Genomic DNA, 25734 nt, shown 5'->3' with positions numbered 1-25734 from the left:
TCCTACCCCTAGTCTCTTCATGACATTTTTTTTTCCCTAGATTCCATATATATGTGTTAGCATACGGTATTTGTTTTTCTCCTTCTGACTTACTTCACTCTGTATCACAGATTCCAGGTCTATCCACCTCATTACAAATAACTCAGTTTCATTTCTTTTTATGGCTGAGTAATATTCCATTGTATATATGTGCCACATCTTCTTTATCCATTCATCTGTTGATGGACAGTTAGGTTGCTTCCATGTCCTGGCTATTGTAAATAGAGCTGCAATGAACATTGTGGTACATGACTCTTTTTGAATTATGGTTTTCTCAGGGTATATGCCCAGTAGTGGGATTGCGGGGTCGTATGGTAGCTCTATCTGTAGTTTTTTTAAGGAACCTCCATACTGTTCTCCATAGTGGCTGTATCAGTCTACGGCCATACCACCCTGAACGCGCCCGATCTCGTCTGGCTTTCACTTTGAGTGAAAACCTGGAGGGCTTTGATCTGATTTGGACCTTGAGAGAATCGCCAGGGCCCCTGTGTTGAGCCGGGTCTGCAATGGGCAGAGGCAGGGGCGGTGCCACAGGGGAGGATGGTGGCCTGTGCCAGGATGGTGGCAGTGGAAGTGGTAAGCAGCTGGACTCTGGGTTTCTCTTGAAGGTACAGCTGGCAGGATTTGCTGGCGGACAGATGTGGGGTATGAGGCACAGAGAAGATGGCTGCAAGGGATCTGGCCTGGGCACCTGGAAGGATGGAGTCGCTCTTAACTGAGATGGAACTGAGACGGCGTGGGGTGAGCTCAGGAGCCCTGTTTGGGCCAGAGCAGGTTAGAGGTGCCTTTTGGGCATCCAGGTGCAGACTTCTAGTAGGGATAGATACACATAAAAGTTGGCAGTCGCTGATGTAGTGTCCTGTGGGCCCTGGGAGCCAGTGTAGACAGGGGAGGACCTGGACTGAGCCTGGGGATGCAGTCTGCAGAGGGCAGCAGGAGAGGAGGAGTCAGCACTGGGGTCTGAGAAGGAGGGAGCTGTCTGGTAAGGAAAGGGAGAGCCGAACCCGTGAAGCTCCTTCCAGGGCCGCTGGAGGAGGACTGGGAGTGGAGCACTGGACTCGACACAGGGCCAGTGCAGCTTGGATGGCTAGTGGGGAGGGATGATAGGAAGAGAAGTGGAGGTAAAAAGGAGAGCCCACCCCCTCTTGGCAGCTGAGCTCTGGCAAAGAGGAACAGAGGAGTGGGTGGCAGCTGAAGGCCCAAGGAGAGTCAAGGAAGGGTTGTTTTATTATGTCTTTAACGATAGAAAAGGAAAAGAAAAGAGCATTTGGTGGGGGGGGCCCATGCTGCGCGGCTTGTGGGATCTTAGTTCCCCAACCAGGGATGGAACCCATGCCCCCTGCAGTGGAAGCATGGAGTCTTAACCACTGGACCGCCAGGGAATTCCCCGAAGAGCATGTTTAGAAGCTGATGGAGTAATCCAGGAGCGAGGAACATACTGGAGGATGCAGAAGAGAAGGAAAGCTTGCTGGAGAGGTGTCCTTGAGTAGGAGAGAGCAGCTGGTGTGCAGGGGAGGGGCGGCTCAGCTACGAGCAGTGGAGGGCAGGGGAGATACCTCATGGGCACCAGTAGAAGTCTCTCTCGTGCGTGCTTCCAGTTTCTTGGCAAAAGGAAGCCAGGTCTTGAGCCAGGAGTGAGGGTGGGGAGAGGGATGGGGGCTGAGAGGGAGAGAGGAGCAGGTTTGAAGTGGTTGTCTTGGCCTAGAGGATGGAGTGTGGAAGGTGTGCTGGGCAACATCTAGCGTGCCTCTGGGTCTCGTGACCGTGAATTTGAACTGAGGTGGCATGGCTGTGCTTTTCTCCAGCCCCACTGGCCAGTCGGCTGCCTGTGGGAACTGGCAGGGAGTTGGCCTTAACCAGACCTGTGCTGGTCTCAGCCCAGTGAGAGAGGTGGCTGGGGGCTTAGCTCGTGTGCAGTGTAAGCTGGCCAAGTGTGAGGAGTCCCAGCGTCATTAGAGTTGGGGCGCCAAGGCAGGGAGCTGGGAAGGACCACTTCGGTGCTATGAATGAATGAAGACACGAGCGGCTAAGGGAGTGGCTGGGGAGAGAGCGGCAGGGAGCTCCAGTAATCTCCTGCACCCACGAGGGGCCCACCCTGTGGGCGGTGGGTGCTTGAGGCCCGGAGCTGGAAGGGTGGCACAGCCCAAGAAACTAGATTTGTGGAGGAGGGAGTGAGAATGGTCTGAAGCAGTAATAAGCCAAGGGGATGCCTATCCCAGCTCCAGATCCAGCCATGAGGAGGCCTGCAGGGTAGAAAATAGCCACCATGTAAGAGAACCGCACTGGATTCCTTAAACTTTTTTTTTTAATTAATTAATTAATTAATTTTTGGCAGCATTGAGTCTTTGTTGCCGCGCACAGGCTTTCTCTAGTTGTGGCGAGTGGGGGCTTTTCTCATTGCAGTGGCTTCTTCTCTTATTGTGAAGCACGGGCTCTAGGCGTGGGATTCAGTAGTTGTGACTCGTGGGCTCAGTAGTTGTGGCGCACGGGATCTAGAGCGCAGGTTCAGTAGTTGTGGCTCACGGGCTTAGATGCTCCGCGGCATGTGGGATCTTCCCTGACCAGGGCTTGAACCCGTGTCCCCTGCATTGGCAGGCGGATTCTTAACCACTGCGCCACCAGGGAAGCCCATCCTTAAACTTTTGACTTCGTTTTCGATGTCTAAAAGCAAGTGATTTCTCCATAAAAGATCCGCAAGTGCCAGTGACCTGCCAGAGCCACAGGGCCACTGCCCCCTCCAGATGGGCAGGGTCCTGCCACTCTTCATATTCCCTGCCTCCACACCCCTGCTGTAGTGGACTGCGTGTGTCCCCAGGGCAGGCCTGTGGCCACCTTGTGTGCTGTGACAGCTCCATTGCATAGCCTGGCGCCTGGGGCGGCTGGTGGTGGATGATGGAGAGGGGAGGAAGGCCATGCAGTGGGAGAAGCAGCCCAGTGCCCGGCCCTGGGCCAGACTGCAGTGTTCAAACTCAGCTCTCCCCTCTACTGCTAGGTTGAGCTTGAGCAGGTTACTTAACTCACCCTGCCTCAGTTTTGGTTTTCTTTTTTTAAAAATTGAAGTGTAGTCGATTTACAATGATGTGTTAGTTTCAGGTGTACAGCAAAGTGATTCAGTTATACATACATATACATATATATATTCCTGTTCAGATTCTTTTCCATTATAGGTTATGACAAGATATTGAATATAGTTCCCAGTGCTATACAGTAAATCCTTGTTGTTTCTCTGTTTTATGTATAGTAGTATGTATCTGTTAATCCCAAAGTCCTGGGAATCCCCCGCCAGTCCAGTGGTTAGCACTCAGCACTTTCACTGCCGTGGCCCAGGTTTGATCCCTGATCAGGGAACTAAGATCCCACAAGCCGAGCGTGGTACGGCCAAAAAGAAAAAAATATCCCCAAATCCTAATTTATCCCTTCCCACCTCCTTTCCCCTTTGGTAACCGTAAGTTTGTTTTCTATGTCTGTGAGTCTATTTCTGTTTTGTAAGTAAGTTCATTTGTATCATTTTTTTAGATTTCACATATAAGTGACATCATGTGCTATTTTCTTTCTCTGACTTCGCTTACTATGGTAATCTCTAGGTCCATCCATGTTGCTACAAATGGCATTATTTCATTCTTTTTTATGGCTGAGTAATATCCCATTGTATATATATACCACATCTTCTCTATCCATTCATCATCGATGGACATTTAGGTTGCGATGAACATTGGGTGCCTCAGTTTTCTTGTCCGTAAAATGGGAATAGAACTAGTGCCACCTCTTAGGGTTGTTGTGAGAATCTGATGCATTAATATAGGAAAAGTGCTTAGAAACAGTGCCTAGCACAGAGGAGGGTTTGCTGTTCTTACTATGACTGCAGTTGTTATTGTTACAGCGAGTTGGCCCAGGCCCTGAGGAGACCTGGGGACTGCCGTTCATTCAGAGGGGTTAAAGAGACATGAATAACCAATGCCCCTCTGATGGCAGACATGGAAGTGTGGGTTACAACCATAATGTAAGGGCCTTGAAGGCCATGCCCAGGAGTTTGGAGTTTATCTCATAGGCAGTGGGGAGCCACTGAAAGTTTTTGTGGTTTTTTGGGGCTGTATTAGGTATTTGTTGCGGCGAGCGGGGCTACTCTTTGCTGTGTTGCACGGGCTTCTCATTGCGGTGGCTTCTCTTGTTGCAGAGCACGGGCTCTAGGCGCATGGGCTTCAGTAGCTGTGGCACGTGGGCTTAGTTGCTCCGCGGCATGTGGGATCTTCCCGGACCAGGGCTCGAACCTGTGTCCCCTGCATTGGCAGGCGGATTCTTAACCACTGTGCCACCGGGGAAGTCCCAAAGAAGAATAATATTTTATTTCAGTGTCCCAAATACAATTTTGGTGGAATACAGCAATGCACAGCCATGTATATATTGTTTCTGGCTTCTTTCAAGCTATGACTGCAATGTTGAGTAGTTGTGACAGAGACTGTGTGGCCTGCAATGCCCAAAATATTTACTATGTGGCCCTTTACAGAAAACATTTGCCAGCCTCTGCTTTAGTGTTTTCTGATTTCCTCAGCTCCGAGCAAGGTGGGGGTGTGTTCTCTACAGGACAGTAAAGGGCTTTTGTACCCCAAACGGCTTTGGGGACACAGGAAGCCTGGGCCAAGACACGACAGGCAGCACACCTGCTCAGGGAGGAGTGCCACGCTGCTCTCCCGCTGGGGGCGAGCAGTAAGTGAACCACCCACGTGTGGTAGAGCGGGATCCAAACCCAGCCCTGCCTGATGGCAAAGCCTCACTGCCTCGAACACCACTGTCTTAATGAAGTGTGCAAGGATGCTCACAGAAGCATGAACATGGATGTGTCCAGCCCCATGCACGTACCCAGAAGCCCAATGGGTAAAGAACTTAAAGCCTGGTGGTGGGCCTCGGTGCACCTCCAGCCCTAGGCCCCTCCCAATTCCCCACCCCAGCCCCAGGCAGGCTCTCTGGAAGGACGGTGTGAGTGGGCAGGCCTGGGCGCCCACCCATGCTCACAACCAGACAGGAGCCACGCCCACTCCCTCACCCTTATCTTCCCCAAACTGGGAGAGGCCACCTCTGCCGTGCCCCGGGGGCATGTAGGGGTGAGAGCTGATTGAAGGTTGGATGCATTGGGTGGGAGGGGCATATCCACTTCCCCCAGGGAGTTCACAGAAAATCCCTCAGATTTTTTTCTAGTCAACAGAAGGACACTTAAATGTTCAGTTTACACTTAGGAGTGTCATTTTGACAATGGCTGGCTTGGCGTTGCTAAATCCATGGCTTTGGTAAAAATCCCCACTCCTTTGGGTAGGCCCCTGGTAGAGCTGGCACTTACAGAAGGACCAGGGGTGCCTTCCCAGACCTGAGCCCCCAAGGTGGCCCGTGGTGCTGCTGTGGGGAGCCGGGGACATGAGAGTTAAGCACACAGGCACAGGAGCCAGACTGGTTGGGTTGGAATCCCAGCTCTGCCATCTACTAGCTGTGTGACCTTGGGCAAGTTACTTACCCTCTCTGTGCCTTAGTTTTCTCCTCTGTAAAATGGGGACAGGGAGTAACCTCCTTCATAGGATGTGATGAGGACGTAGGAATTGATACACACGAAGCACACTTCCAACCTGACACAGCGAGTGCTCTTCTGCTTGTTCTGATTCCTAGGCGAGGGTGCAGTGCCCAAACCAAGTGCCCACCTGCCAGTGACTCATCTTCTGACCCTTGGGCCTTGCATCTGTCAAGTGTGGAGGTGTGTATGTTCTTAGTGCTGGTAAAGGAAAATAATAGCTGATGGTTCCTGAGCATTTAAGAGACCGGGCAGGGTGTACCAGCTGTGCGACCCTGGGCAAGTTCCTCACTTCTCTGTGCTTCTACTTCCTCATGTGTAAAACAGGGAGAACTTAGCCTCTGCCTCACTGGGAAGCTGGGAGCCTTCAGGACATGAAAAATGCAGAATAGGGTGCTCTCCCTGTGTCATTTGTTCTCGTGGAGGTCCTGGGGTCTGGGCTCCATTTCACAGAGGACTACACTGAGGCCCCAAGGGATTAAAGAAAAGGCCCCAGGTCACAAACCAGGAAGGTGGTGGTGGGGACCCCGGCCCTGCTGCCCACGCCTCATGGAACTGGTCAGCGCTCTGCAGATGGGCCTATTCTCATCAGGGGTCTTGCTGCTCTCGGCTCCTCAGCCCCCACCTCCAATCCCGACTGCTGATTTAGCTGCCCGTTCCCCACTGCCAACTCATTCCTCAAAGGCTTTATGGTCTCCCTACCTACCTGACCTCAGGCTTTGGTGAAGCCCAGGAGCTCCGACCACCCGCTTAGCCTAGGCCTTTCTGGATCCAGCCCCCTCTTCCCTTTTTGGCTTTCTCAGCCATGTGTCTGGAGATGGGACCCTTGGAGGCCCAGCAGCCCTGGAGCTGACCCACAGGCCTTTTGGGGGAGGATGAGACAGTTACCCCTGGCTTCAAGACCTGGTCTAGATCTTACTTTCTCCAAAACGCCTCCCTGTGGACACTGGTCCCGGGCACCTCTTCCATGCCCGTCTTTCACTCTATACTTAGCTCTGGATTTTTGCTCCTGGGAGTGTTCTAGGTCCTTGCTGGACTGCATATGGGGGTGGGGTTGGCAGGAGTTCGGGGGATGGCACACAGTACATAGGTCAGACAAACTCAGGACACACCTCTTGGCATAATGATCCATCGCGCCCTTTCAGCTTACAAAGCACTTTCCCGCTCTTTATGTGACCCTTCTGCAGTCACTGGTAGCAAGGACTAGGTTTATCCCCACAGAGAGGAGAGGACACAGGCTCAGGGTGTTGAAGGGCAGTTGGACAAGGGAAGAAGTGTACCTCAACGGATAATCATTGGTCTCTGGATTCCAACAAACCTCCAGGGAGTTCTAGCCTCAGAGCTTCACAGCTGTGGGACCCTGGGCAAGTCTTAACCTCTCTTAAGCCTCTGTCTTCTCATCTGCAAAGCGGAAGCAATGTTAGTACTCACCTCCCAGGATGGTTAGGAGGATAATGAAGTAATGCCCAGGGCCTACTAGCACACAGTAAGTGCTCCCTAAGTATTACCTAAAGTCAACAGACCTTTCTGGACAATTTCTCCAAAGTGGGTGCTGTGAGAGGTACAGACACGCTGCTGACAGGCTCTTGTTCTCTGGGGGCCCAAGGTCTCCTGTAGACCACAACAGTGAAACAAATGGACCCCAGCAGGTCAGCTGCAGGTCGCCTGGCTGGGGCGACCTCCTCATCCAGGGGACTGGTTTCCTCTGCGGGGGAATGGGGCTGCGGAAAGAGCTACCGGCCCAGTGGGCTGCTGGGAAGCCTCAGCGTCTCGCACTCGCAGCTCTAACTACTAGTTCTTATGCCCTTATTTTGTGCCAGGCACAGAGGAAAGTCATTTTATACACTAAGGGCCTGGCCCATTATTGGGGCTCAATTAAGATTTGTGGGATTAATGAGAAGTTAATTCGAATCTTCACAAAAGCCCCATGAGCTTCCCTTAGGAGGGAACTGGGGCTCTGAGACGTAGAGTGATGTGCAGGCAAAGACCACAGCGAGCCGACGGAGCTAATGCTGAGGGCTTCGGCAGGGCTGGGGCCACAGAGGAGTTGAGATTCACGTCGTCCCCACCCCCTGACCTTCTCTGCAGGCACTGGTGCTGTGGACACCCGGAGTCGCCACAGCTCCTACTCCGCGGGGACGGAGGATGACGAAGGGACGGAGGAGGAGGAGCCCAGCCCCTTTCGGGGCCGCTCGCGCTCGGCACCCCCCAACCTCTGGGCTGCACAGCGATATGGCCGCGAGCTCCGGAGGATGAGCGACGAGTTCCACGGCTCCTTCAAAGTGAGCTCTGGCCGGGGCGCGCGAAGCACCGTAGTCCCGGAGCATGCCGGGACCTATACTCCCGGGGCTCCTCCCACTGGGCTGTCCCAATCGAGTCCCACTGCATGTCGGGATTTGCGGTCTCGGGACTCCTCCCTCCAGCCTGTCCTTTCCCGAGTCCCAGGGCATTTCGGGATCCGTAACCCACACCCCGCTCCAGAAGGCCAAGGCTCCTGGGTTCCCCAAATCCTTTGAGCACGGGGCATGCTGGCATCTGTGCTCCTGACCCACCCCTTCCGGATATCCGGGTTCCTGGACCTCAATTTCGGAACCCCTTCTTTAATTTTCGAATTACGGTCCCATCTTCCAGGTGCTAGATCTCCAGCTCTGGCGTTTACAGGGTCCTAGGCATCCTCTCTTCCCGCCCCCGGCATGGAGGGTCTGGGATCTAACCAGTCCATTCCTAAGGGCCCAAGCTATCTCATGCTTAGTAGTCAGGAGACCCCCTCGGTACAGGGCCTGCTGGGAGCTATTGTCTTTATCTCCCCCGGGATCTCACTTGGCGGTGGGATTCCGGAAGCGGAGGGGCCAGGCTCGAGCTGCCAGGATAAGCTAATTCACTTAACCCTTTCCTCCTCCCACCCCGAAGGGACTTCCTCGCCCGAAGAGCGCGGGCACAGCGACGCAGATGCGACAAAGCCCCAGCTGGACGCGCTTCCTTCAGTCCTGGTGGAACCGGAACTTGGGGAGAGGAGGCCCCGCCCCCTCCCAGTGACTTTCTGTCCCACATCCCGAATCTCCCAACCGCTGCTGGCGGCCATCTTGGGAGTGGGCGGAAGTCTTTTCTGCAGGCCTTATGCAAAAGGAGGCTCAGTTTCGTCCCTTTCAGAAGGAGGCGGTCTGACCCAGAGCCCAATTCCCTTCCGGTGTGTGCGAGGACCGCGGAGGGGCTCGGCCCCCATCGGAAGTTTTGAAGTTTTTCCGCCCTTAGGTGCTGGAACTGGCCCTGTGACCCCGCCCCCGGCGCTGGGCTGCCACAGTCGCCTGCGCCAGTTGCGAGCCGGAATTAACCCTAATTTCGCCAGAACCCTTTCCTCCGCGGTAACGCTGCGGGCTGATGCTCGCTAGAAATGTGCTAATAAAGCCCGCGTCTGTGCCGTGGAGTCTCCTATGTCCGTCGCTTGGGGCTTCGCGGGCAGGGGGAGCGGTAGCACTGACAGAGTTTCAAAAGATGCCCCCGTTTTATATATAAGGGAAACTGAGGCTGTTTCTGAGTGACATCATGGGACCGAGATCAGAGAGGGGTTGAGGCGGCGAGCAGAGCCACGGCTGCTTGGCCTCCGGGAAGCGGAGCGCGACCGGACCTTGGGGACCTCCAGGTCCTTATCTCTAATATGGTAATTGGGAACTGCAGGCCGGCTGGCCGCCGGAATTCCACGCACTGCAAACCGTGCCGCAGTCCCCCAGGGAGGGTCATTTGTTCCTATTTGGGTCAGTCCTTTTGAACAGCTACTGTGTGGCCGGCCTGGGGCCAGCGCTCCTCAGGGGACTGGCTGGACGCGTAGGGCGGGGGAGGGGGTGGAACGATCGGCTCAGGGCTGTGAGTAGAGTGATCGCTAGGGAACCCGAGAAGCTTCACCAGGACCTGCGAGCAGAGCTCAGAGCTCAATTTCAGAAAGATTTATTGGCGCCCCCTACAGACCAGCCAGCACTTTGTACTAGGTACACAGAGATGAATTACGCCACAGCCCCTGCTGTCCCAAGCTTCCTGGCAAGGGGAAAGCCAGCCTCTCACAGTGGAGTTACTGTCAGCCAGTGCTATAACAGGGGCCTGGAAGTGGGGTGAGGGCGGCTCCCTCCGGCATGGTAAAGTCAGGGACGGCTTCAGGGAGGAGGTGAGCTGGAGCTGAGACTTGAGATGTGGGAGGGGGCTGTCATTCCCAGTGGAGGAAAGAGTAAACCCTTGGGAGGACGGGGGAGCTGCAGAGGCCAGGCTTCTCAAGGGTCGGAATGTCATGCCCAGGAGTTTGGAGTTTAGCCTGGTCTTTGAGGACCTGTGGACTGACGTGTAGTGTTTATGTGTGGAGTCAGGAAGGTGGGAGTCAGCTGCTCGGGGGCCTGGACGGGGCAGCTTTGGGGCTAGGACCAGACCTGACCACAGAAGCAGGGAAGGCCCGGGCAATGATACTGACCCTAAGGGAGCAGGGCCCAAGGCAGAGGTCCCCAGCCCTGGGAAGGCCCCCCGCTCTGGAAATCCTGTTTCTCTGGCCTCCCCACCCCATCTGTTTGCCTGAGGTTGCAGCAAAAACAAAGAAAGAAAACACTCAATTGGCAGGAGATAAGCTCAGATAAGAGGCTGCCTTCCTCTGGAGGAGGGAGTCAGCCCGGGAAGCGCCAGGAAGCTGGGAGAGGCCTTGAAGAAGTGCCAGCCTGACCCTGCTGCAGAACCCAGCCGCACCCTCGCTGCGGGGGTCTCTGCCACTCCACGCTGTCCCAGGGCAGGAGGGGGAGGCATGGAGCAGGTCCTCCAGGCTGGCCGAAGACAGTCTGCCATAGAGGGTCCAGGCCCACCCTGCCTCCAGGTCAGGACGTCTTGACTTAGTTGTGGCCTCAGTTTCCTCATCTGCAAAACAGGCATAACGTCTCCCTCACAGGGATGAGGGGGATGCTGCTTCTCCTAGCCCCTGTGAGTGTCTGTGACTGTCAGCCTCCCTTCTCCCAAAGGTCACTTCCAGGCTCATCCACTTCCCACCTATCGCTGAGAGCCCAGGTCCCCTGATGTTGGGCAGGTTCTGAGCTGCCCAGCACCACCCCTAACAGGTCCATCCCCCGATACAGTCAACTGCCTGTGTGGCCCGGAGCAGCCTCAGCGGAAGATGCTGGGTGCTTGGGTCATATCAGGCAACAGGAAGAGGGTGCAGGGGAGGCTTCCTGAAGCAGAGGCCTGAGCCTCTGTGAAGGGAGGACAAGAAGAGCCGGGGAGGGAGAAAAGTAATGGGTGGGGGTGGGGTGGGGGGGGGGGTGGGAGGAGAGGGGAGCAGGAGGAGTGATAGCCCAGGGCAGAGGGCATAGAGACAGGAAAGCCTGGGGGAGGCCAGAGGGCCTCTGATGTCAGGTCACTGGGAAGATCTGCAGGCAGTTCCTGGGCAAGGAGGTCTCAAGGTTGAAACCCAGCAACCTTCTGTTGGGGGCCTGACCTCAATCCCACAATGCCCACAGTCCCATTTTACAGATGAGAAAACTGAGGCTCCAGAAGTAGCAGAGCCAGATCTAGGGCCCGAGTCCTCTCCAGCACTGCCCCACCCCAAACCACGCTGCACACAGGGTCCCTGAAATCCACTTTTATTCATGTAAAATAATCCCCAAAGGATAGAGAAAGAATGTGACCCCGACTTCCCGGAGCTCGAAGTCTCCACCCACTGTTCCCTGAGGAAGTGAGGGAGATGAGTCCCACTCTAGGGTGTGGGTGTCCTGGGGGCGAGGCCCTTCTGGCCCAGAGTGACCCACCCAGCACCTTCCCTAGGACTGAGGGCAGGGACTGGGGATTAAAGGGGCCCCAGGAGGGTGAAGGAAGGGAGTTAGTGTGGGGTGCTCGCCCCAGTTTAAAAAAATAAAATTTCTAAAGATAAAAAGGTTTTTAAAAAAAAGCATTTAGTGTCTTAGCCTCCTGCCCTCCTCCCAGTGCCCACCCTGGCCTGGTGGCCACCTCTTGCTCAGCCAGTTCAGAGCTTCGTAGTCTCCTCTTGGCTCTCCGAATCAGCGCCGGACAGGTGCCCACTGCTCCCAGGCGCGTGACCATTGCTGGCACAGGCCACCAGATGCCCGTCCCCCAGTCCCTCCGGCGTCTCGCCCAGCAGGCTCCAGCGGATCTCCTGGGGCAGCCTCTCCCGCTGCTCCTGACACTCCTGGGCCAGCTGGGCCAGCAGCTGCAGGAAGAAGAGTATCACAGGCAAAAAGCCAGGCCACCCGGCGCTCTGCCTACCTGCTGCCTGCCTGCCCCTCATCCAAGGCCTCACCTTGGGCTCCTCTTCTGTCAGCTGTTGGAGAATCTGCTGCTGCGCGGCCACAAGGCGTTCCTGCCGCTGCTTCTGGGCCTCCTCCAGCTGTGGGTGGGGGGGGGAGGCAAGGGCTCAGCCAAGGGTCTCTAAGGAAGGGGCCTGGACCCCAGGGCTCTGCCTGGGCACAGAAGTCAGGCAGGCATAGGCTCCCGGAGCTGTGTGGCCAGGGTCCTGAGATGACTCTTATAGCAAACCTTCCAGACCCAAAGGAAAAGGCTCTAGAAATCCCTCTAGGGCAACGTAGCACCAGGCTGGCCCCCAGGATACAGGTTTACGATGACTGAAGGAACAGGGGTGGGCTAGGGTGGCACCTGAGCTTCACTCACCCGACGGATGGAGTTGACTGACTCAGTGATGTGCCGACGGTTAATCTCTGTCAGTTCCCTGCACAGGAGCAAGGCAGGATGGGCTCAGTGCCCAGGCACCCGGCCCGGCCTGCCCAGCGCCCAAATGGCTCCCGGCCCTGATGCCCTTACGCCTCCTTCTTATGTTTCTCCCTGGTCTTTGCCTCTGAGATACTGTTGTGGCGCTTTCTGTCCAGGATCTTCTGCAGTTCCTTCTTCTCCCTGGAGGAGCCAGTGGGGGAAGAGGAAGGCTCAATGGCAGGACTGGAGTCTCTGCCCTCCTCCTGGCACCAGGGAGTATCCCCCGTCTGCCCATGAGATCCCCTGCCTTCACCTCTCGTTCATCTCCTTCAGTCTCTTGAACTGAGTGGTGTGAGCATCCATGACAATCTCCCTGAGCCTCTGCTGAGCCTATAGACACAGGTGGCCGACAGGTGACACGGGCTGACAGGCCTGTCCAGGAGGCAGTCTCTCCCCCACTGCCACACGTCCCCCTCACCTGTCTCAGGTGCTCCAGCCTCCGCTCGGCCTCTGTGTCCGCCTGGGCCTCCCTCAGCTCCAGCAGACACTGCACCTGTTTCTTTTGGAACTCTTGATACCTCTTCACCTCTTCCTCCTCCTCCCTCTCGTCCTCCCCGCCTCTGTGGGGAGAACCCCTCTGGGTGATGCTCAGGTCGTCACATGGACTTGGGCTGGGAGGGCAGGGGGACAGGACATACTCCAGCAGGCAATGGGAGATGCCAGCCCAGAGCGGGTGGGATCTGTTACGCCAATGAGGAGGCCCGTTAGCTCCACCCAAATGTTGGGAGCCCGTTTGGGCAACGGTCTCCGGAAACACACTCTTACGGGGACTTCAAAAAAGGTATCGCTCCCTGGCGGAAAGAGGGTGGGACCCAGACTCCTCTGCCTTCCTTGCACCAAACCCTCCTCCCTGGGGTCAAAGGGCAGTGCTTGGCCGTCCCGCCACGCCCACCTAGTGCAAAAACCCATGTGCACACACATCCTCATATTCACATCCACGCACGCAGCACACTTGCACACAGGCAGGCTGGACACTCACAGGACACCCGGCCGGTGCCGGCACCTGCTCTCGGCCTGGGCCTGGGCCAGGTTGTCAAGCAACCGGCGTGTGAGGGCAACCGCCTTCCGCTGATGCTTCTTGTGCAGCTCTCGAAAGTCTCGCTCTTGCCGGCTCTGGAGCTTCACCAGGGCCTTGTGGCCTCGGAGCTCATCCAGCGGGGCCGGGGCCACCTCTGTGGGCAGCAGAGCAAAGATGGACCGGGCCGGGCTGGGCTGGGGCAGACCAACCCTGCAGGAGCACCCGCCCCCTCCAGGAGTAGCCCCGCCCCCAGAACAGGCCTGCCCCCTACCTGAGAGGACGCTGGCAATGAGGTCATCGCGCTGACCTGGAGGGCAGAAGCAAGTCTGTCAGAAGCTGGAGGAGCCAGCAGCAGAGCTACGCCCCTGCGCCCACTCCAGGCTGCCCCTCACCTGGGCTGCTGAGGGAGGTGCTGGCGGGGGAGGTGACGGGGCCTGGGGGCCGGCGGGGGGAGGCGTCCAGTGGGCTGGGTGTGGGGTTTGGGCTCAGCTGGGACCCTGGCTGCTGAGACTGGGTCTCCTGGCTTGTCTCCGGGCCAGCCTGAGCCTGTGGGGGAGAAAGTAGAATGCTCTATGCTCTTTCCAGAAATGCTGTTCTCTCCAGACCCTTTTTTTTTTTTTTTTTTTTTTCCCGGCCACGCCACGCGGCATGTGGGATCTTAGCTCCCCGACCAGGGATCGAACCCGGGCCCACAGCAGTGAAAGTGCGGAGTCCTAACCACTGGACCGCCAGGGAATTCCCCGTCTCCAGACCTTTCTGTCCTTCACAACCTCCCTCAGCCTGCCTGGCCCTGGACTCCTCCTCTGTAATGTGCGGCTGCTGGGACAACTCCATGAGAACAAGAGGTATAAAACGAGCATTTCTAACCCCTCTTTCCACGTGAGGCATGAAGAAGATAACGTGAGGTCGTGTGTCTCTAGGATGCCAGGCCTCATTGCATATGCTTAGGAACTTCCAGATTGTTCCGGAAAGCCTTAGCCCAGCCCCGTTTCCTCCCCTCTCCAAGTCCCCTTCCACCCTTGCCCACAGCTGCTCATCTCCCTCGTTGCTTAGCTCCTGATTAAATCAATGAAGGAAGTGACCACAGAGTGGGCACCAGCCTCTCCCACTAACAGCTCTAGGCAGCCGTCTCTCTTCCCTGCCTGCCGCGGGGCCCCGTGAGACCGGGTCTAGATCTGCGGCGAGTCTCTGCTCCTGACCGCCCCCCGCAGAAGCCACTGCCCGGCTCCCAGGATTTCCAGCTGCCCTGGTGAGGCGGCTGTGGCTGCACCCTGCACCCTGGCCTCGAACCAGCTGGCAGCAGGAAGAGTTCTAGCCCAAGACTGTCCTGAAGGCCTTTCTCATGCAAAAGGGGTGGTTTCCACCTCCTTAAAATGTGGAGAGTAACCAGAGACGGCTGAGCCTATTGAACAAGAGAGCCCTGAAGCCCCACGCTGCCCTGCACCAGGGCGGCAAGGCCAGCGTTGGAGGAGGAGCCCAGGGTTGGAGGGACGGTGTGGGTAACGGCATGAAGTTAGCTTAGCGTCTGCAGCAGGCAGGGAACGGCCCCACTTGGGGAGAAGAGCCAGACCACCAGCTGGGAGTGGCACGGGACGGTGCAGGTGGAGGGGAGCAGAGAAGGCAGCAGGGTGCTTCTCCACCAGGGCTGGGCCCAGAGGTCAGCCCTCACCACCCTACCCCACCCACACCCCGACCCCCAGGGGTCCCCAGGGTCCAGGTGAGCCTGAGCCCTGCTGCCTCCTGCCTGCCCCCGACCTGCCCCGGCTCACCTCACTCTCCCCAATGAGGGCGGCCAGCTGCTTGGCCCTCTGGTCCATCAGGCTGACGTGCTTGATGGGATTGATCAGGGCCTCTGCGTAGTCTGGGTGGGGGCAGGGGGCAAGGGTCTCAGAGATAGAACCCCCGGAGCCAGCCTCCGGACCAGCCTTCCCCGGCTCTGGTCTCACGGAGGGACGGAGGGAGCACGGAACCCACCTCAGCTCTGTTGACCACCCTCAGCTGGGGCCCCCAGTCCCAGCCACCCCCAGGCCCCGGTGGCGTCCTTGTCCCCACCCTGCCTGGCCTGCCCCGCCCCAGCGCCCTCCAGCTCACCCTGGTGGTCATCGGGGATGTAGTCAGAGGCCTCAGTGTAGATGAGCAGGGCCGGCAGGCACAGCGGCTGGTTGGCCTCGTTCCGCAGGCAGATGTAGTGGTACCCTGGGAGGGCGGGAGGGCAAGATGGCTGCGGCCCGATAGGTCCCCACACACCCTGCCCCCCGCGCTGCCCAGAGCCCAAGTGGCCTCACCTGAGCGGATGGCAGAGACAGGCAGGACCCGGTGCCCCACGAACTTGCCACCCTCCTCAAAGGCCGCGATGCGCAGCGAAGCCAGCGTGGGCAGCACCACCTGAGGGCCCAGACTGGTCTGAGCTGCAGCTGACCGCAGCCACCAAGGCCGACACCCAGAGTGGGCCCTTGGACAATCTGACCCAACCACTGACCATCAGTCACCATCGCCACTGAGCCAGTGGTGGACCCACACCTCTGTGACCTCGCCAAAGGGACGACCAGCTTCCACCAGAGCCCTGGGTCAAGAGAACAGGCAGGCGGACCCCTCCAGGCATCGCTATGGTGGGACAGGTCTGGTCACTGCCAGCTTAGAAACTGGCATGAGTCTGGGCCTGAGGCCACACCCCACCCCAGCAGGCTGCAGAGGGCCCATCCATCTGGGGGGCAGGGAGAAGCTGGGGTGAGCTTGGAGCAAGTCCCTCCTGCCTGGGAGATGGGGTGGGCGGCACCCACTCCCCACGGGAGCTGCGGGACCTCCTGCTGTCTCAGCGTCCTGTCCTCTCCTCTCACCCCACAGAGGGAAGGGAGTGTGAGCCTGATGCTGGGACATGCAGGACCCGGGGTGGGGCCTGGAGGTGACAGGCCCAGCCTGGAGGGGCCGGGGCACGCCCACCTTCACGTCCCCAACCGCCACCAGTGCTCCCGGTTCCCGCCCCCCACTAAGAGAGCCCGGCAGGTCTGGGCTGCAGCTCCCTGTGCCGGGGAGGGCGCAGGCGCGGGGCTCACCTTGGGGAAGTCGAAGGGCTCCTCATCCCACACGGGGTTGAACGAGTTCCCCTGAGAGGTCCGAGTGCGGTACTTGCGCCGCGTGTCGACAGGGAGGCCGAACATATCCACCTCCACGTAGATGCCCACCTTCCTGTCGGACAGGAACTGCCCCGAGATCACCTGGGGGGCCAGGAGGGTGAGGTGGCTGCTGAGAGCCCCGTCCCCAGGACACCCTGGCCTGAGCCCTCCCTGGCCCCACCTTGACCCGCACGGCATTGGCCACGATGCCATCCACGATGACCTCGGTGAAGGGGTCAAAGGACTTGTCCGGCCGCCGCATGAACTCGGGCTTGAGTAGGTAGCCACTGCGCCCGTTGTACTCGAACACGCCCGCGTTGAGCTGCATGGCCACGTCTGGGGGCGACAGGGGGAGGGCAAGGGTCAGCAGTTCAAGTGGGGTCAGGAGTCATGAAGAACAGTGCCGTGCAGAGGGGGGACCAGGAGTCGCTCAGGTCGGATCAAATGGCATCAAGGATCCAGACTCAGGGAAGAATGGACAAGGGGAAGGGGCTAGGATCAGCCAAGGCCAGGAGTTAGGGTCAGCCAAGGCCTCGGCTGGGTTTGGGGATCTGGGATTAGACAGTCAGAGGCCCCTTCAGTCACGAGTAACAGGGTCATGGGGCGGAAGTCAGTGAGGCTGGGGGCCATTGGTCAAAGGTCAAGGCAGGCCAGCACTCACCCAGGGTCTGGAAGTTGAGCGCGACGAGCTGGCAGCCCACGTTCCAGAAGAGCTGGGGCATGTAGTTGGACGAGTCCACGCGTGTGCCCTTGGGGTAGATGCGGCTGAGCTGCTGCTTGTTGTATCTGAGGTTGGCAGTCAGGGGCCACGCCGGGGACTGGCCCCGTCGGGTAGCGGCCCTGCCTTCTGCCTCGAGCCCAGTGCTCCAGGCCCATCCTCAGCTCCTGTGAACCCACCTCCCCGCCTTTGCTCAAGCTGCCCCTTCAGTCCCCCACTTCTCAGCCTAGGCCCTGTACAGTCTCCCAGGCCAGCTCAAAACCCAGACCAGGGTGCTAGAGCCTCAGGATCCTGCGCAGGTGCTATAAGCGGGGTCAGAACGATCTGAGCCAGCCTTCGAGTGAGTAGCCCCACCCTGCCAGCCCTAGCAACGCGGAAGGATACTCCACAAACTCCATGGGGCTCTTGGTCAGTTGCTCCATGGCCTTGGTCTCCACAAAGGATGACATCTCAAAGCACTTGTTCCTCTCTGGGGGGTGGGGAGTGGGAGGGGGTCAGGCCTGGCAGGGCCAGACCCCCTCCCACTCCTCCACCTCTCACCCCACTCACTTCGAGCAGCCTCAAAGGACTTGAACTTGACGGGCTCGATGTAGTTGACAAGTGTCGACATTTCCTCGGTGGCATTGACCTCACTGCTGGCAGTGCCCTGTGGCCCCCAAATGCAGGGTCAGCGGTCCCATGGCCCCCAGCCATCAGTTGGAAGTTCCCTCACCTGCCCCCCACCACAAAGGAGGCACTGACCCTCCTCCCAGCCCTGCAATCACACTGCCCAGTTCTCTCAGCAAAGACCCCAGCCTGGCCACGCCTGTCAGTCCTGGTCTCATCTGCCCCGCAGCCTTCTCTCTGGGCCTCTCCCATGTGCCCTGGACCCCACCTTCCTGGTTTGCCTTCTACCTCCCTGATCCTTAGAAGCTGGAACCCCTCACCCAACACCAGGGGTTCGATTATTCACATGCAGATGAGCCCCAAATTTCCATCCCCAGTCTCATCTCCAACACCACCTGCCATCTCCTCCTGGGTGGCTCACAAGGGCCTCAAACTCAACCCCTGCTACCTGAGCTCGACCATGGCTGCCCACACCCTTCCCCACTCTGGGCCCCTCTCAAACCCAATCTCATGATTGACCTTTTCTGTCACCTTCTCTCCTCAAAACTCAGCGCTCCCTCGTCTTGCACTGCCCCCTCCCCCTGCACTCTGGCCCTGCCACAGGGCCTTTGCACGGTGTTCCCTCTTCCTCAGGTCTGCTCACCCAACGTCCCCGCTGAGGTCCGACTCCCCCTCCTCCCCCCAGTTCTGCACCCTAACTCACCCCTCCCGGCCCACGTCCTGAACACAATTTCACACTCGCTTCCGTGCCTGTTTAGCTAAGACCCCTCCCTCACTCCACACACACCCGCCTCTGAACTCTGGGAGGGCAGGGATAACATCTGATCGCGAGCGGACCCTGGCACAGTCAGGGCTCAGCAAACACTTGGGAAGTGAAGATGTGCCACCACCCCCTCTTCCTGCCTGTAGGCCTGACCTCGTCGGTGGTCGGCTTTTTGGGGTCCGTCTGTTCCTCCTCTTCCTCATCCTCTTCCTCATCCTCACGGTAGGCAGATCCAAGAGCATCGGGGCCCCGCTGCAAGCTCTCCTCAGCCAGAGACTTCTGAGGCTCCAGGCTGGGCTTCTCAAGGCCCGCCTCCTCCCCATTGCTCAGGACTGGGCAGCTGTCAGAGCTGGGGGACCCTGCAGAGGACAAGGCCACAGGGGGTCGGGGGTCAGGGCACACACAGACACACAGGAGCCAGGAGGAGTTGTGCCCAGTGTGTAGAGGCGACTCACGGAGTCAAGGGGGACTCTCAGGGCAGTGTGGCTGGGGGACGGGGGGAGCTCAGGAGCTGGATGGGATCGAACTGAACGGCGGTGTAGAGGAATCAAAGGTCAAAGATCAGGATGCAGAGTTATATCCAGCAGGGAGGTAGGTAGCATGGCTCAGAAGGGTGAGAAGTGGGGTACAACAGCCTTGACAGTGGGGGTAAAGGATGACAAGGTGGGGTTCCAAGTCAGGGGTCAGTGAGGGCCACACCCAGTGAGGGCGCTTAGTGAGGTGAGCACTCAGGGGTCGGATGTAAGCGGGACCTCAGTAAAGTGAGAGGTCCGGGGTGAGCTGAAAGTAGAACCAGCTGGGTGGGTAGACTCAGTAGGGGTCTCAGGAGAGAGGTGGTTTAAGTCAGAGGTGATTGAGGTCAGAGGTCAGAATTCAGAGTCATAACCTGGTTGAGGGGGAGGGCTCTGTGAGGTGCGAGGTGGAGGTTGAGATTGAGGGGTCAGGAGGTGGATGGAGCCAAATCCAACTGGGGTGAAGTTCAGTGAGGTGAGCACCTGGGGTCAGGGGTCAGAGGTCCCATACTCAGCAGAGAGGTGGCGAGCGGCTTGGTGAGGAGGGAGGTCAGGTTGGGAGCAGAAAGAGCAGCCCCGGGGAGGGCTGAGCTCAGCGAAGTGGGAGGTTAGGGTCAGGACTGGGGGGTCGAAGGTCGGGCCAGGGCCTTACCAAGCTGGGGCGAGGAGGGCTCGGTGGCAGCGGAGCTCTCGCTCAGGGCCGAGTTGCTCTGCTCTAGCGGCCGCTTGCGCACGGAGCTGTCAGGAACGCCACTGCTGGGCCGGTGCCGCTTCTTGTTCTTCACCAGGATGCGGCCCATCAGGTCCTGGGGGCTGGGCAGGGCGACGCCCGGGGCCAGCTGGTGGGCACGGACAGGTCAGGGTCTGCTGGGCGGCCTCACCCCCATGCCCCGCCCCGGCTCTGAGCCCCATACCGGGTACTTGTCCAGGGGGTCGATGAGCAGCGCATCCCCAAAGATGGAGCAGCAGTACTCAGCCATCTTGGCCTGCTGCTTTGCCCTGTGGGGCCAAGGTCAGAGGTCAGAGGTTCTTGGGGTGAAGCTGAGGTCCCCAGGGTAGGTCAGAGGCCGGCAGGGTCAGTGAAAGATCCCAGGGTCAGAGGTCACAGGAGCAGTCCAACAGTGCCCATGGTGAGGTGGTTGTCTCTGGGTCATCAGGAGTCCCCAGGCCAGGATCGGGGTCCCAGGGTCAGGGGCCCACTCACGAGTCCACATGGTTCTCAAAGGAGAGGATGACGGGGTAGGGCGAGGTCTTGAAGGCGGTCTCCGCAATGGCCTCCAGCACATCTCGCAGCGGCACCTCCGTGGTCATGGTGAAGCCGTGGGTAATGAAGGGCTCCTCCTCAGGCGGCCGCCCTTTCCACACGTCCAGCTCCACGCAGCGGCAGCCCCACAGCAGTGCCTGCCGGTACATCTCCACCGACGAGGTTCCCGCCAGCTGCCCCGCTGGGGGCGAGGCTCCGTCACCAGGGCCACCCCGCCAGCCTCGCCCTCCTCCCCAGGCCTGCGCTGAACCGGGCCATGCTGGGGATGCAGAGCCCCGGGGGTGGCCTGGCCCTGGCACGCTCTGTCTGGCCAGCTTCTGACCACTCCTTAATTCACTGTGGAACCAGCACCATCTCTCCCCAAAGTCCCAAAGCCGGGAAGAGTTGGCATCCACCAGCACTGGCTGACAGGCTGGTTCCTCCTCCAGGTCTCACCCTCTCTCAGATAAACACCCGCCAACCCCCATCCCACCAGCCTGAACCAGACAGTCAGCCCCAACACGCCCCTGGCCCCTCGCTTCCCTTTCCTCCCTCCACCGCTGCTGTCCTGAAACAGCCTCCATCACCTCCTCCATCACCTCCTGGGGACAGCAGGCCCCTCCCCGCCTCCCATCCAATCTCTGCGAAGCACCTGGCATCATCCTTCTAAAAACATACCAGGTCACGGCACCTCCCCCTGCTAAACACCTTGCAAGAAGCCTTCCCACGCACTTAGGATCAGTCCAAATTCTTCCCATTCCTTCGGTGCCCCCGGGGTCCCTCTCATCTCTACCTGCCCCAGACCCTGCCCCACCCTGCTCCATCCTGCCCCACCCCACCTCTCAGCTGCCTTTCTGCTTAAGAGCACCAAAGGGTCTCCTGCTCCCGGGCCTACGCACAGGCTGTTCCTTCACCGGGCAGATGCAGGCCCCAGCCCTTCCCCCGGGAAAGCCTCCTGGACCACCCCGAGAAACCCATGCACAGAAGCCCACTCCCCAGGGCAGGCAGTCTGTTCCAGGCGTGTATCCCTAGCAGGGGCCACCCCAAAAGGAGGGAAGCAGTCTAAGGGCCAGAGAGCAGAGGGCAGAGGTCACGCTAGGATGGGCTTGCTCACCAGTGAGATAGGTGTTGTGTGAGGAGTTGATGAAGTAGGCACTGAGCGGCTGGGTCATGTCTGCGCTCAGATCCAGGGCCTCTAGGGGCAGGATGCCGTTCTCCTCACCTCCCAGGTAGCGGCTGAAGCCCTCCATGGACATCTGGTCTGGGGGTGGGGTGGGGTCAGCAGGGGCAGCTGGGGCCCTCCCGCCTTGCCCCCAGCTCCCACGCCGGCTCACCTCTCTCCAGGAATTGCTGGTTGGGTTCATACTTCTCGATAAGCAGCCGGGCCTGGGAGGGCCGCAGAGGCGGGTACAGCACTTCATTGAGCCTCGGGTCCCGTTGCTTCTGGTTGATGAAGTCCATGAGCTGCTCCAGCGTCAGGTATGGTTTGCCCTTGGCGCCTCTGGAGGGGACGGGAAGTGGAGTCAGGCTGGAGCCTCACCAGCCCCTGCTCCAAACCCTCACCCTGCGAGGAGTCAGAGGCCGTGCCTGGCTCCAGAACCCTCTGACCAGTACTTGGGCAAGTCGCTGGCCCCTCTGGGCCTCAGTTTCCCCATCCGCTCTCCTAACCATTTGGTGCTGCCACTGGTATCAGCAAGGGCTTTGGAAGCCACCAAGTGCTTGGCCCACCACACCATGCTTCCAGATCCTGGACCCGATCTCAGCTCCAGCCCTCAGCGACAGCACATCTGAGCCACTGGGTCCTCAGCCCCAGTGTGCGCAGATGACAGCAACCCTGGCCAAGGGTCAGCAGAGAACTGTCCACGACAGAGCCCCAGGCAAGGCAGCTCTAAGCACAGGCACAGCTCCAGCACACAGAGACCCCGACAGCTCCACTTCCCCTCCCTTGAACTGGAAGGGACGCCAGCAGAGGCCAGACACGGCGTATGGGGGGCTGGGCGGCAGGCCCAGCCCTGCTCACATCTCCAGCAGGATCTTGTCAATGTCCGGCCGCAGACAAAGCTTGTTCAAGAACCGCTCGAAGATTTCCAAGGAAAACTCGTCAGGCCGGATGGACTCGCTCTAGGGGCCAGGAGTGAAGGGTGAGAACCCAGGGACAGCCGGCCCTCAAAGAGCAGGCGCCCACCGTGACACCCCCCAACCCCGGCCCCTGTCTCCAGCCCCCTCACCCGGTTGAAATTGAGGCCACAGGATTCCAGCGCAGTTTCTACCCGCTTCTTGTCTGCTGAGAACATCTTCAGGATGCTGAGCAGATGGGAGGGGTTAGGGTCAGTGGGGGCAAAGGGCACCAAGGTCAGAGAAGCAGAGAAGGTGCTGAGGGAAAGGGGCGCTCACTTCTTGACCGGGATCCGTCCATCCTGGTTCACCTGCAGTTTCAGCTTCGTGTACCTGGAGACACAGGTGGTAGGGTCACGCCCTGGGAACAGCTACCTGAACACCCCCCACCAACTCCCGCCCCCCCCCCCACCCGCCCCGCAACCCGGCCGCCCCGGGGCAGGCCCAGGGCTCACGCTTTGCGCAAGAAGGTGTTCCGGGAGGCGTTCTGAGCCAGGATGTTCATAGCCAGCTTGAACAGCTCCTCGGACCAGACCTGAGGGGTCAGGATCCGGGGGGAGGGCGTGAGGGGGGCACGGAGGGGCTGGCCCAGCCACAGCCCATGTCTAGAACTAGATCTGGTACGCACTAAGTGCTTAAATACCATTTTGTCAGAGGATGATTAGAAACAGGGGCAGAGGACAGCCTAGTACACAACAGGTGCCTACTAAGTGATGGTTGACTCAGCAAGTGAGGCTGTAGCTCCCCCAGGCCGAGCCATCAATCCCAGCCCACCTTGGCTGTGTCATCCTGCACGGCCATGAAGTTCAAGAAGGATGTATTCACCGGGTCTGGCCCGGCCACCACTGTTATCAGCTTCTCCTCCAACCGGGCATCAGGGCCCCCAAAGCCCAGCACCTCCCGAATCTTGGGGTCCTGAGTAGGTGAGAGCCAAGGGTGAAGGGGGTTGTCCCCATCCCCCACGGCCTCACTCCCATCCTGCGTCCTGGGCCTCCATCACTCACCTTGGGTAGGCGGGCATAACGGCCTGTCCTCGTGTCCCTGATGGAACTGATGTCCAGTGTGTCCACCTCCTGGGGAAACCAGATGCCAGGGGAGGTCTGAGAGGCTACAGGGTGACAGCTAGGAGCCCCCAAGCTCCCCACCCAGGCCAGAGTGTCCACCCCCTGCTGGAGCCCCAGCCCCAGCCCCCGCCCTTAGCACTTCCTGTCCAGGGAACCGTGGGAGAGGTCAGGCAGCAGTGGGGCCCCACCCCCATGGGCGCGGGCTGGGGGTGGTTTCGGGGGTCTGGGATGGGAGCCCTAGACCTCAGCAAGCTGCACCAGCACCTGCCCTCACCATGTTGGGTCCTGTCCAGTATAGGAAGAAGCCACTGGGGTCCACGCGCAGAGTTACCAGGTTCTGACTGGAGGCCTCCTGGGGACGAGACGGATGGCAGGGGTCAGGGGGTGAGGGCTGCCGCCCAGGTTTGGTCCCTGGACCCCCTGGGGCCATACCCCCACCCCCACCCCACCCCCAGTCTTTCTCTCAGTGAGCGAAGACGAAGCCTCAGCCAGCCCATAGGTCCTTTGTGGTTCCCTCCAGTCCTCAGGACAAAGCTGAGGTCCTAGTCCCCTCCCAGCCCACTGCTCTCTTGCCCTGAGACTGTCACATGGACCACTAACTACCCCTTCCCCACCTCCAGTCTTCGCATCATTGTTCCTTTGCAAGGATATTCTCCCTTCCTTCTCTATCCCCGAAATCTGACCTGCCTCCTTGGGGAGGCCTCCCCAGACCCCAAGCCTGGGCTCAGTTTCCTCATAAGGTCTGAGAGCTCCCTGGTGGCTGAAGCCCTCACAGGCCCCTTGGGAATATTTATGGACTGAGAGAAGAGGGTTTGGAAGCCTGACCCCCATGGTCCTTCTGTGTCCCTCAGGTCCCCATGACGACCAACCACCCCTTACATCTGCTTCAAAGCCCATTACCCCCCAAACCCTGCGCCCCACTGGAGCCTCACAGCTTTAAGGCTCACCCCATCTTACAGAGCACAGACTAAGTCCCCTCGGAAAGGGACTCACCCTGCCCTCAGGACTAGACAGTGAATTCTGTTCTCGCTCAAACAGCCCTGGCTGGCAGGAGGGTAGAAAAGGGTGCACTGGCCCCATTTTTCTGAGGAGGGCCACCCTGTGTGACTCAGGACCAGCGGCAGTGGGGGAGGGGGTGGTGTCATCAGAGGCTTTGACTCGGCCAGGGGCCAAGTGACCAAGTGGCCCCAGGTAGAACTCTCCTGCCCCAGGCCAAGAGAAGACGCTGCCTCACCTTGGTGCCACCCCAAGCTGCTGCCCACTGGTGGACGATCCTATGGTCGTAACAACAGCTCACCCTTACGCTGTCCCTACTGCTTGCCAGGTACGGGTCTAAACACTCAATATCTAGGAACTCACTTAGTCCTCCTAACAACCTATGAGGTTTTCACTCTTGTTCTTTCCATCTTACAGGTGAGGAGACTGAGGCACAGAGAGACGACCTAGCTTGCCTAACGTCAAGAAGAGGAGCCAAGATTTGCACGCAGGCAGTATGGCTCCAGAGTCCCGAGGTTTGGGAAGCAGGAAACCAGGACCCCTGCCAGACTCCCAGCTCCTGACCTCAGCCACAACCCCACTGTGGGGCCTGGGATTAGCCTCCATTCTCCAAACTCAGTTTTCATCTTCTGGAGAATGGGGACTGTACTAGCCCCGCCCATCTCAGCCTTTACTTACAAAGGACAGGAGGTTGATCTCGGGGCAGAGGGGATAGGAGGCTTGGGAACTGTTGGGATGCTTGGGCCTCCCCACCTCACTGTGCTGACACCCATCCTCAGCCCCTCTCTGGGATTATCAACCCTACCCTGGGCTCAGGGCCCCCCAGGAGTGTGATGAGGGGGAAGTTCTGTGGGTACTGCCTCCAGGGCCTCCCTCTCCCCCTCCTCAGGGGTCTGGTCTTCAAAGGCAGCCCAGGCCCCAGGTTCTCAGGCCCCAAGTCCCTGTCAGAAACCCCCACCCCACCCCCAGGGCCCTCTCCCTGTTCCCACTTCCTTATTTGGGTTTATCACACTGGAAGAAAAAGGAGAAACTTTTCCCTTCAAGCCGGCCTGGGGGGAGGGGTCTCCCCTAGCCCCAGGGGCGCCGGGGCACCCCTCTATGGCACACCTGTTACCTCAGGCCACGCCCCCAGCACCTCCCCCCAGCTCCCACGCCTACCCGCCCCACCCAGCCGGAAAGGAGCCGAGTCTTCCAGGCCTCCGGCCTGTCTGGGAAGGAGCAGCAAGGAAGCTCAGGCAGGCGCGGGGGG

At 59.0% G+C, this 25734-nt stretch overlaps 2 protein-coding genes across 4 annotated transcripts in view; one reads left to right on the top strand and one right to left on the bottom strand.

Annotated features, from left to right (window-relative positions):
• BAD (BCL2 associated agonist of cell death) overlaps window positions 1–9011 on the top strand; it is an 11524-nt gene extending 2513 nt beyond the window's left edge. For both annotated transcript variants that reach the window (XM_007102599.3, XM_007102600.3), the window contains exons 3-4: window positions 7682–7875; window positions 8504–9011. In XM_007102599.3, the coding sequence (XP_007102661.1) occupies window positions 7682–7875; window positions 8504–8629 (320 nt within the window). In that variant the 3' untranslated portion in view covers window positions 8630–9011. The remainder of the gene's footprint in view (window positions 1–7681; window positions 7876–8503) is intronic.
• Window positions 9012–9597: 586 nt separating this feature from the next.
• The window catches only part of PLCB3 (phospholipase C beta 3), a 17218-nt gene continuing 1081 nt past the window's right edge, over window positions 9598–25734 (bottom strand). Inside the window, exons 2-32 of one of the 2 annotated variants that reach the window (XM_028484546.2) lie at window positions 23764–23841; window positions 23430–23498; window positions 23200–23340; window positions 22881–22960; window positions 22705–22758; window positions 22539–22614; window positions 22331–22431; window positions 21645–21811; window positions 21425–21571; window positions 20272–20512; window positions 19982–20066; window positions 19720–19906; window positions 18709–18914; window positions 17736–17832; window positions 17571–17655; window positions 17130–17254; window positions 16650–16804; window positions 16409–16570; window positions 15641–15740; window positions 15447–15551; window positions 15125–15216; window positions 13748–13901; window positions 13627–13662; window positions 13317–13509; window positions 12756–12897; window positions 12591–12667; window positions 12389–12478; window positions 12239–12296; window positions 11871–11957; window positions 11561–11780; window positions 9602–10477 (exon numbers count right to left, since the gene is read on the bottom strand). In XM_028484546.2, the coding sequence (XP_028340347.1) occupies window positions 11577–11780; window positions 11871–11957; window positions 12239–12296; window positions 12389–12478; window positions 12591–12667; window positions 12756–12897; window positions 13317–13509; window positions 13627–13662; window positions 13748–13901; window positions 15125–15216; window positions 15447–15551; window positions 15641–15740; window positions 16409–16570; window positions 16650–16804; window positions 17130–17254; window positions 17571–17655; window positions 17736–17832; window positions 18709–18914; window positions 19720–19906; window positions 19982–20066; window positions 20272–20512; window positions 21425–21571; window positions 21645–21811; window positions 22331–22431; window positions 22539–22614; window positions 22705–22758; window positions 22881–22960; window positions 23200–23340; window positions 23430–23498; window positions 23764–23841 (3594 nt within the window). In that variant the 3' untranslated portion in view covers window positions 9602–10477; window positions 11561–11576. Of the gene's footprint in view, window positions 11781–11870; window positions 11958–12238; window positions 12297–12388; window positions 12479–12590; window positions 12668–12755; window positions 12898–13316; window positions 13510–13626; window positions 13663–13747; window positions 13902–15124; window positions 15217–15446; window positions 15552–15640; window positions 15741–16408; window positions 16571–16649; window positions 16805–17129; window positions 17255–17570; window positions 17656–17735; window positions 17833–18708; window positions 18915–19719; window positions 19907–19981; window positions 20067–20271; window positions 20513–21424; window positions 21572–21644; window positions 21812–22330; window positions 22432–22538; window positions 22615–22704; window positions 22759–22880; window positions 22961–23199; window positions 23341–23429; window positions 23499–23763; window positions 23842–25734 lie in introns of both variants that reach the window. The other variant, XM_024133361.3, reaches the window with a different exon arrangement.

This window comes from Physeter macrocephalus, unplaced genomic scaffold (assembly GCF_002837175.3).
Source record: "Physeter macrocephalus isolate SW-GA unplaced genomic scaffold, ASM283717v5 random_197, whole genome shotgun sequence".
Classification (NCBI taxonomy): Eukaryota; Metazoa; Chordata; class Mammalia; order Artiodactyla; family Physeteridae; genus Physeter; species Physeter macrocephalus.
This window is presented reverse-complemented; position numbering and strand designations above follow the sequence as displayed.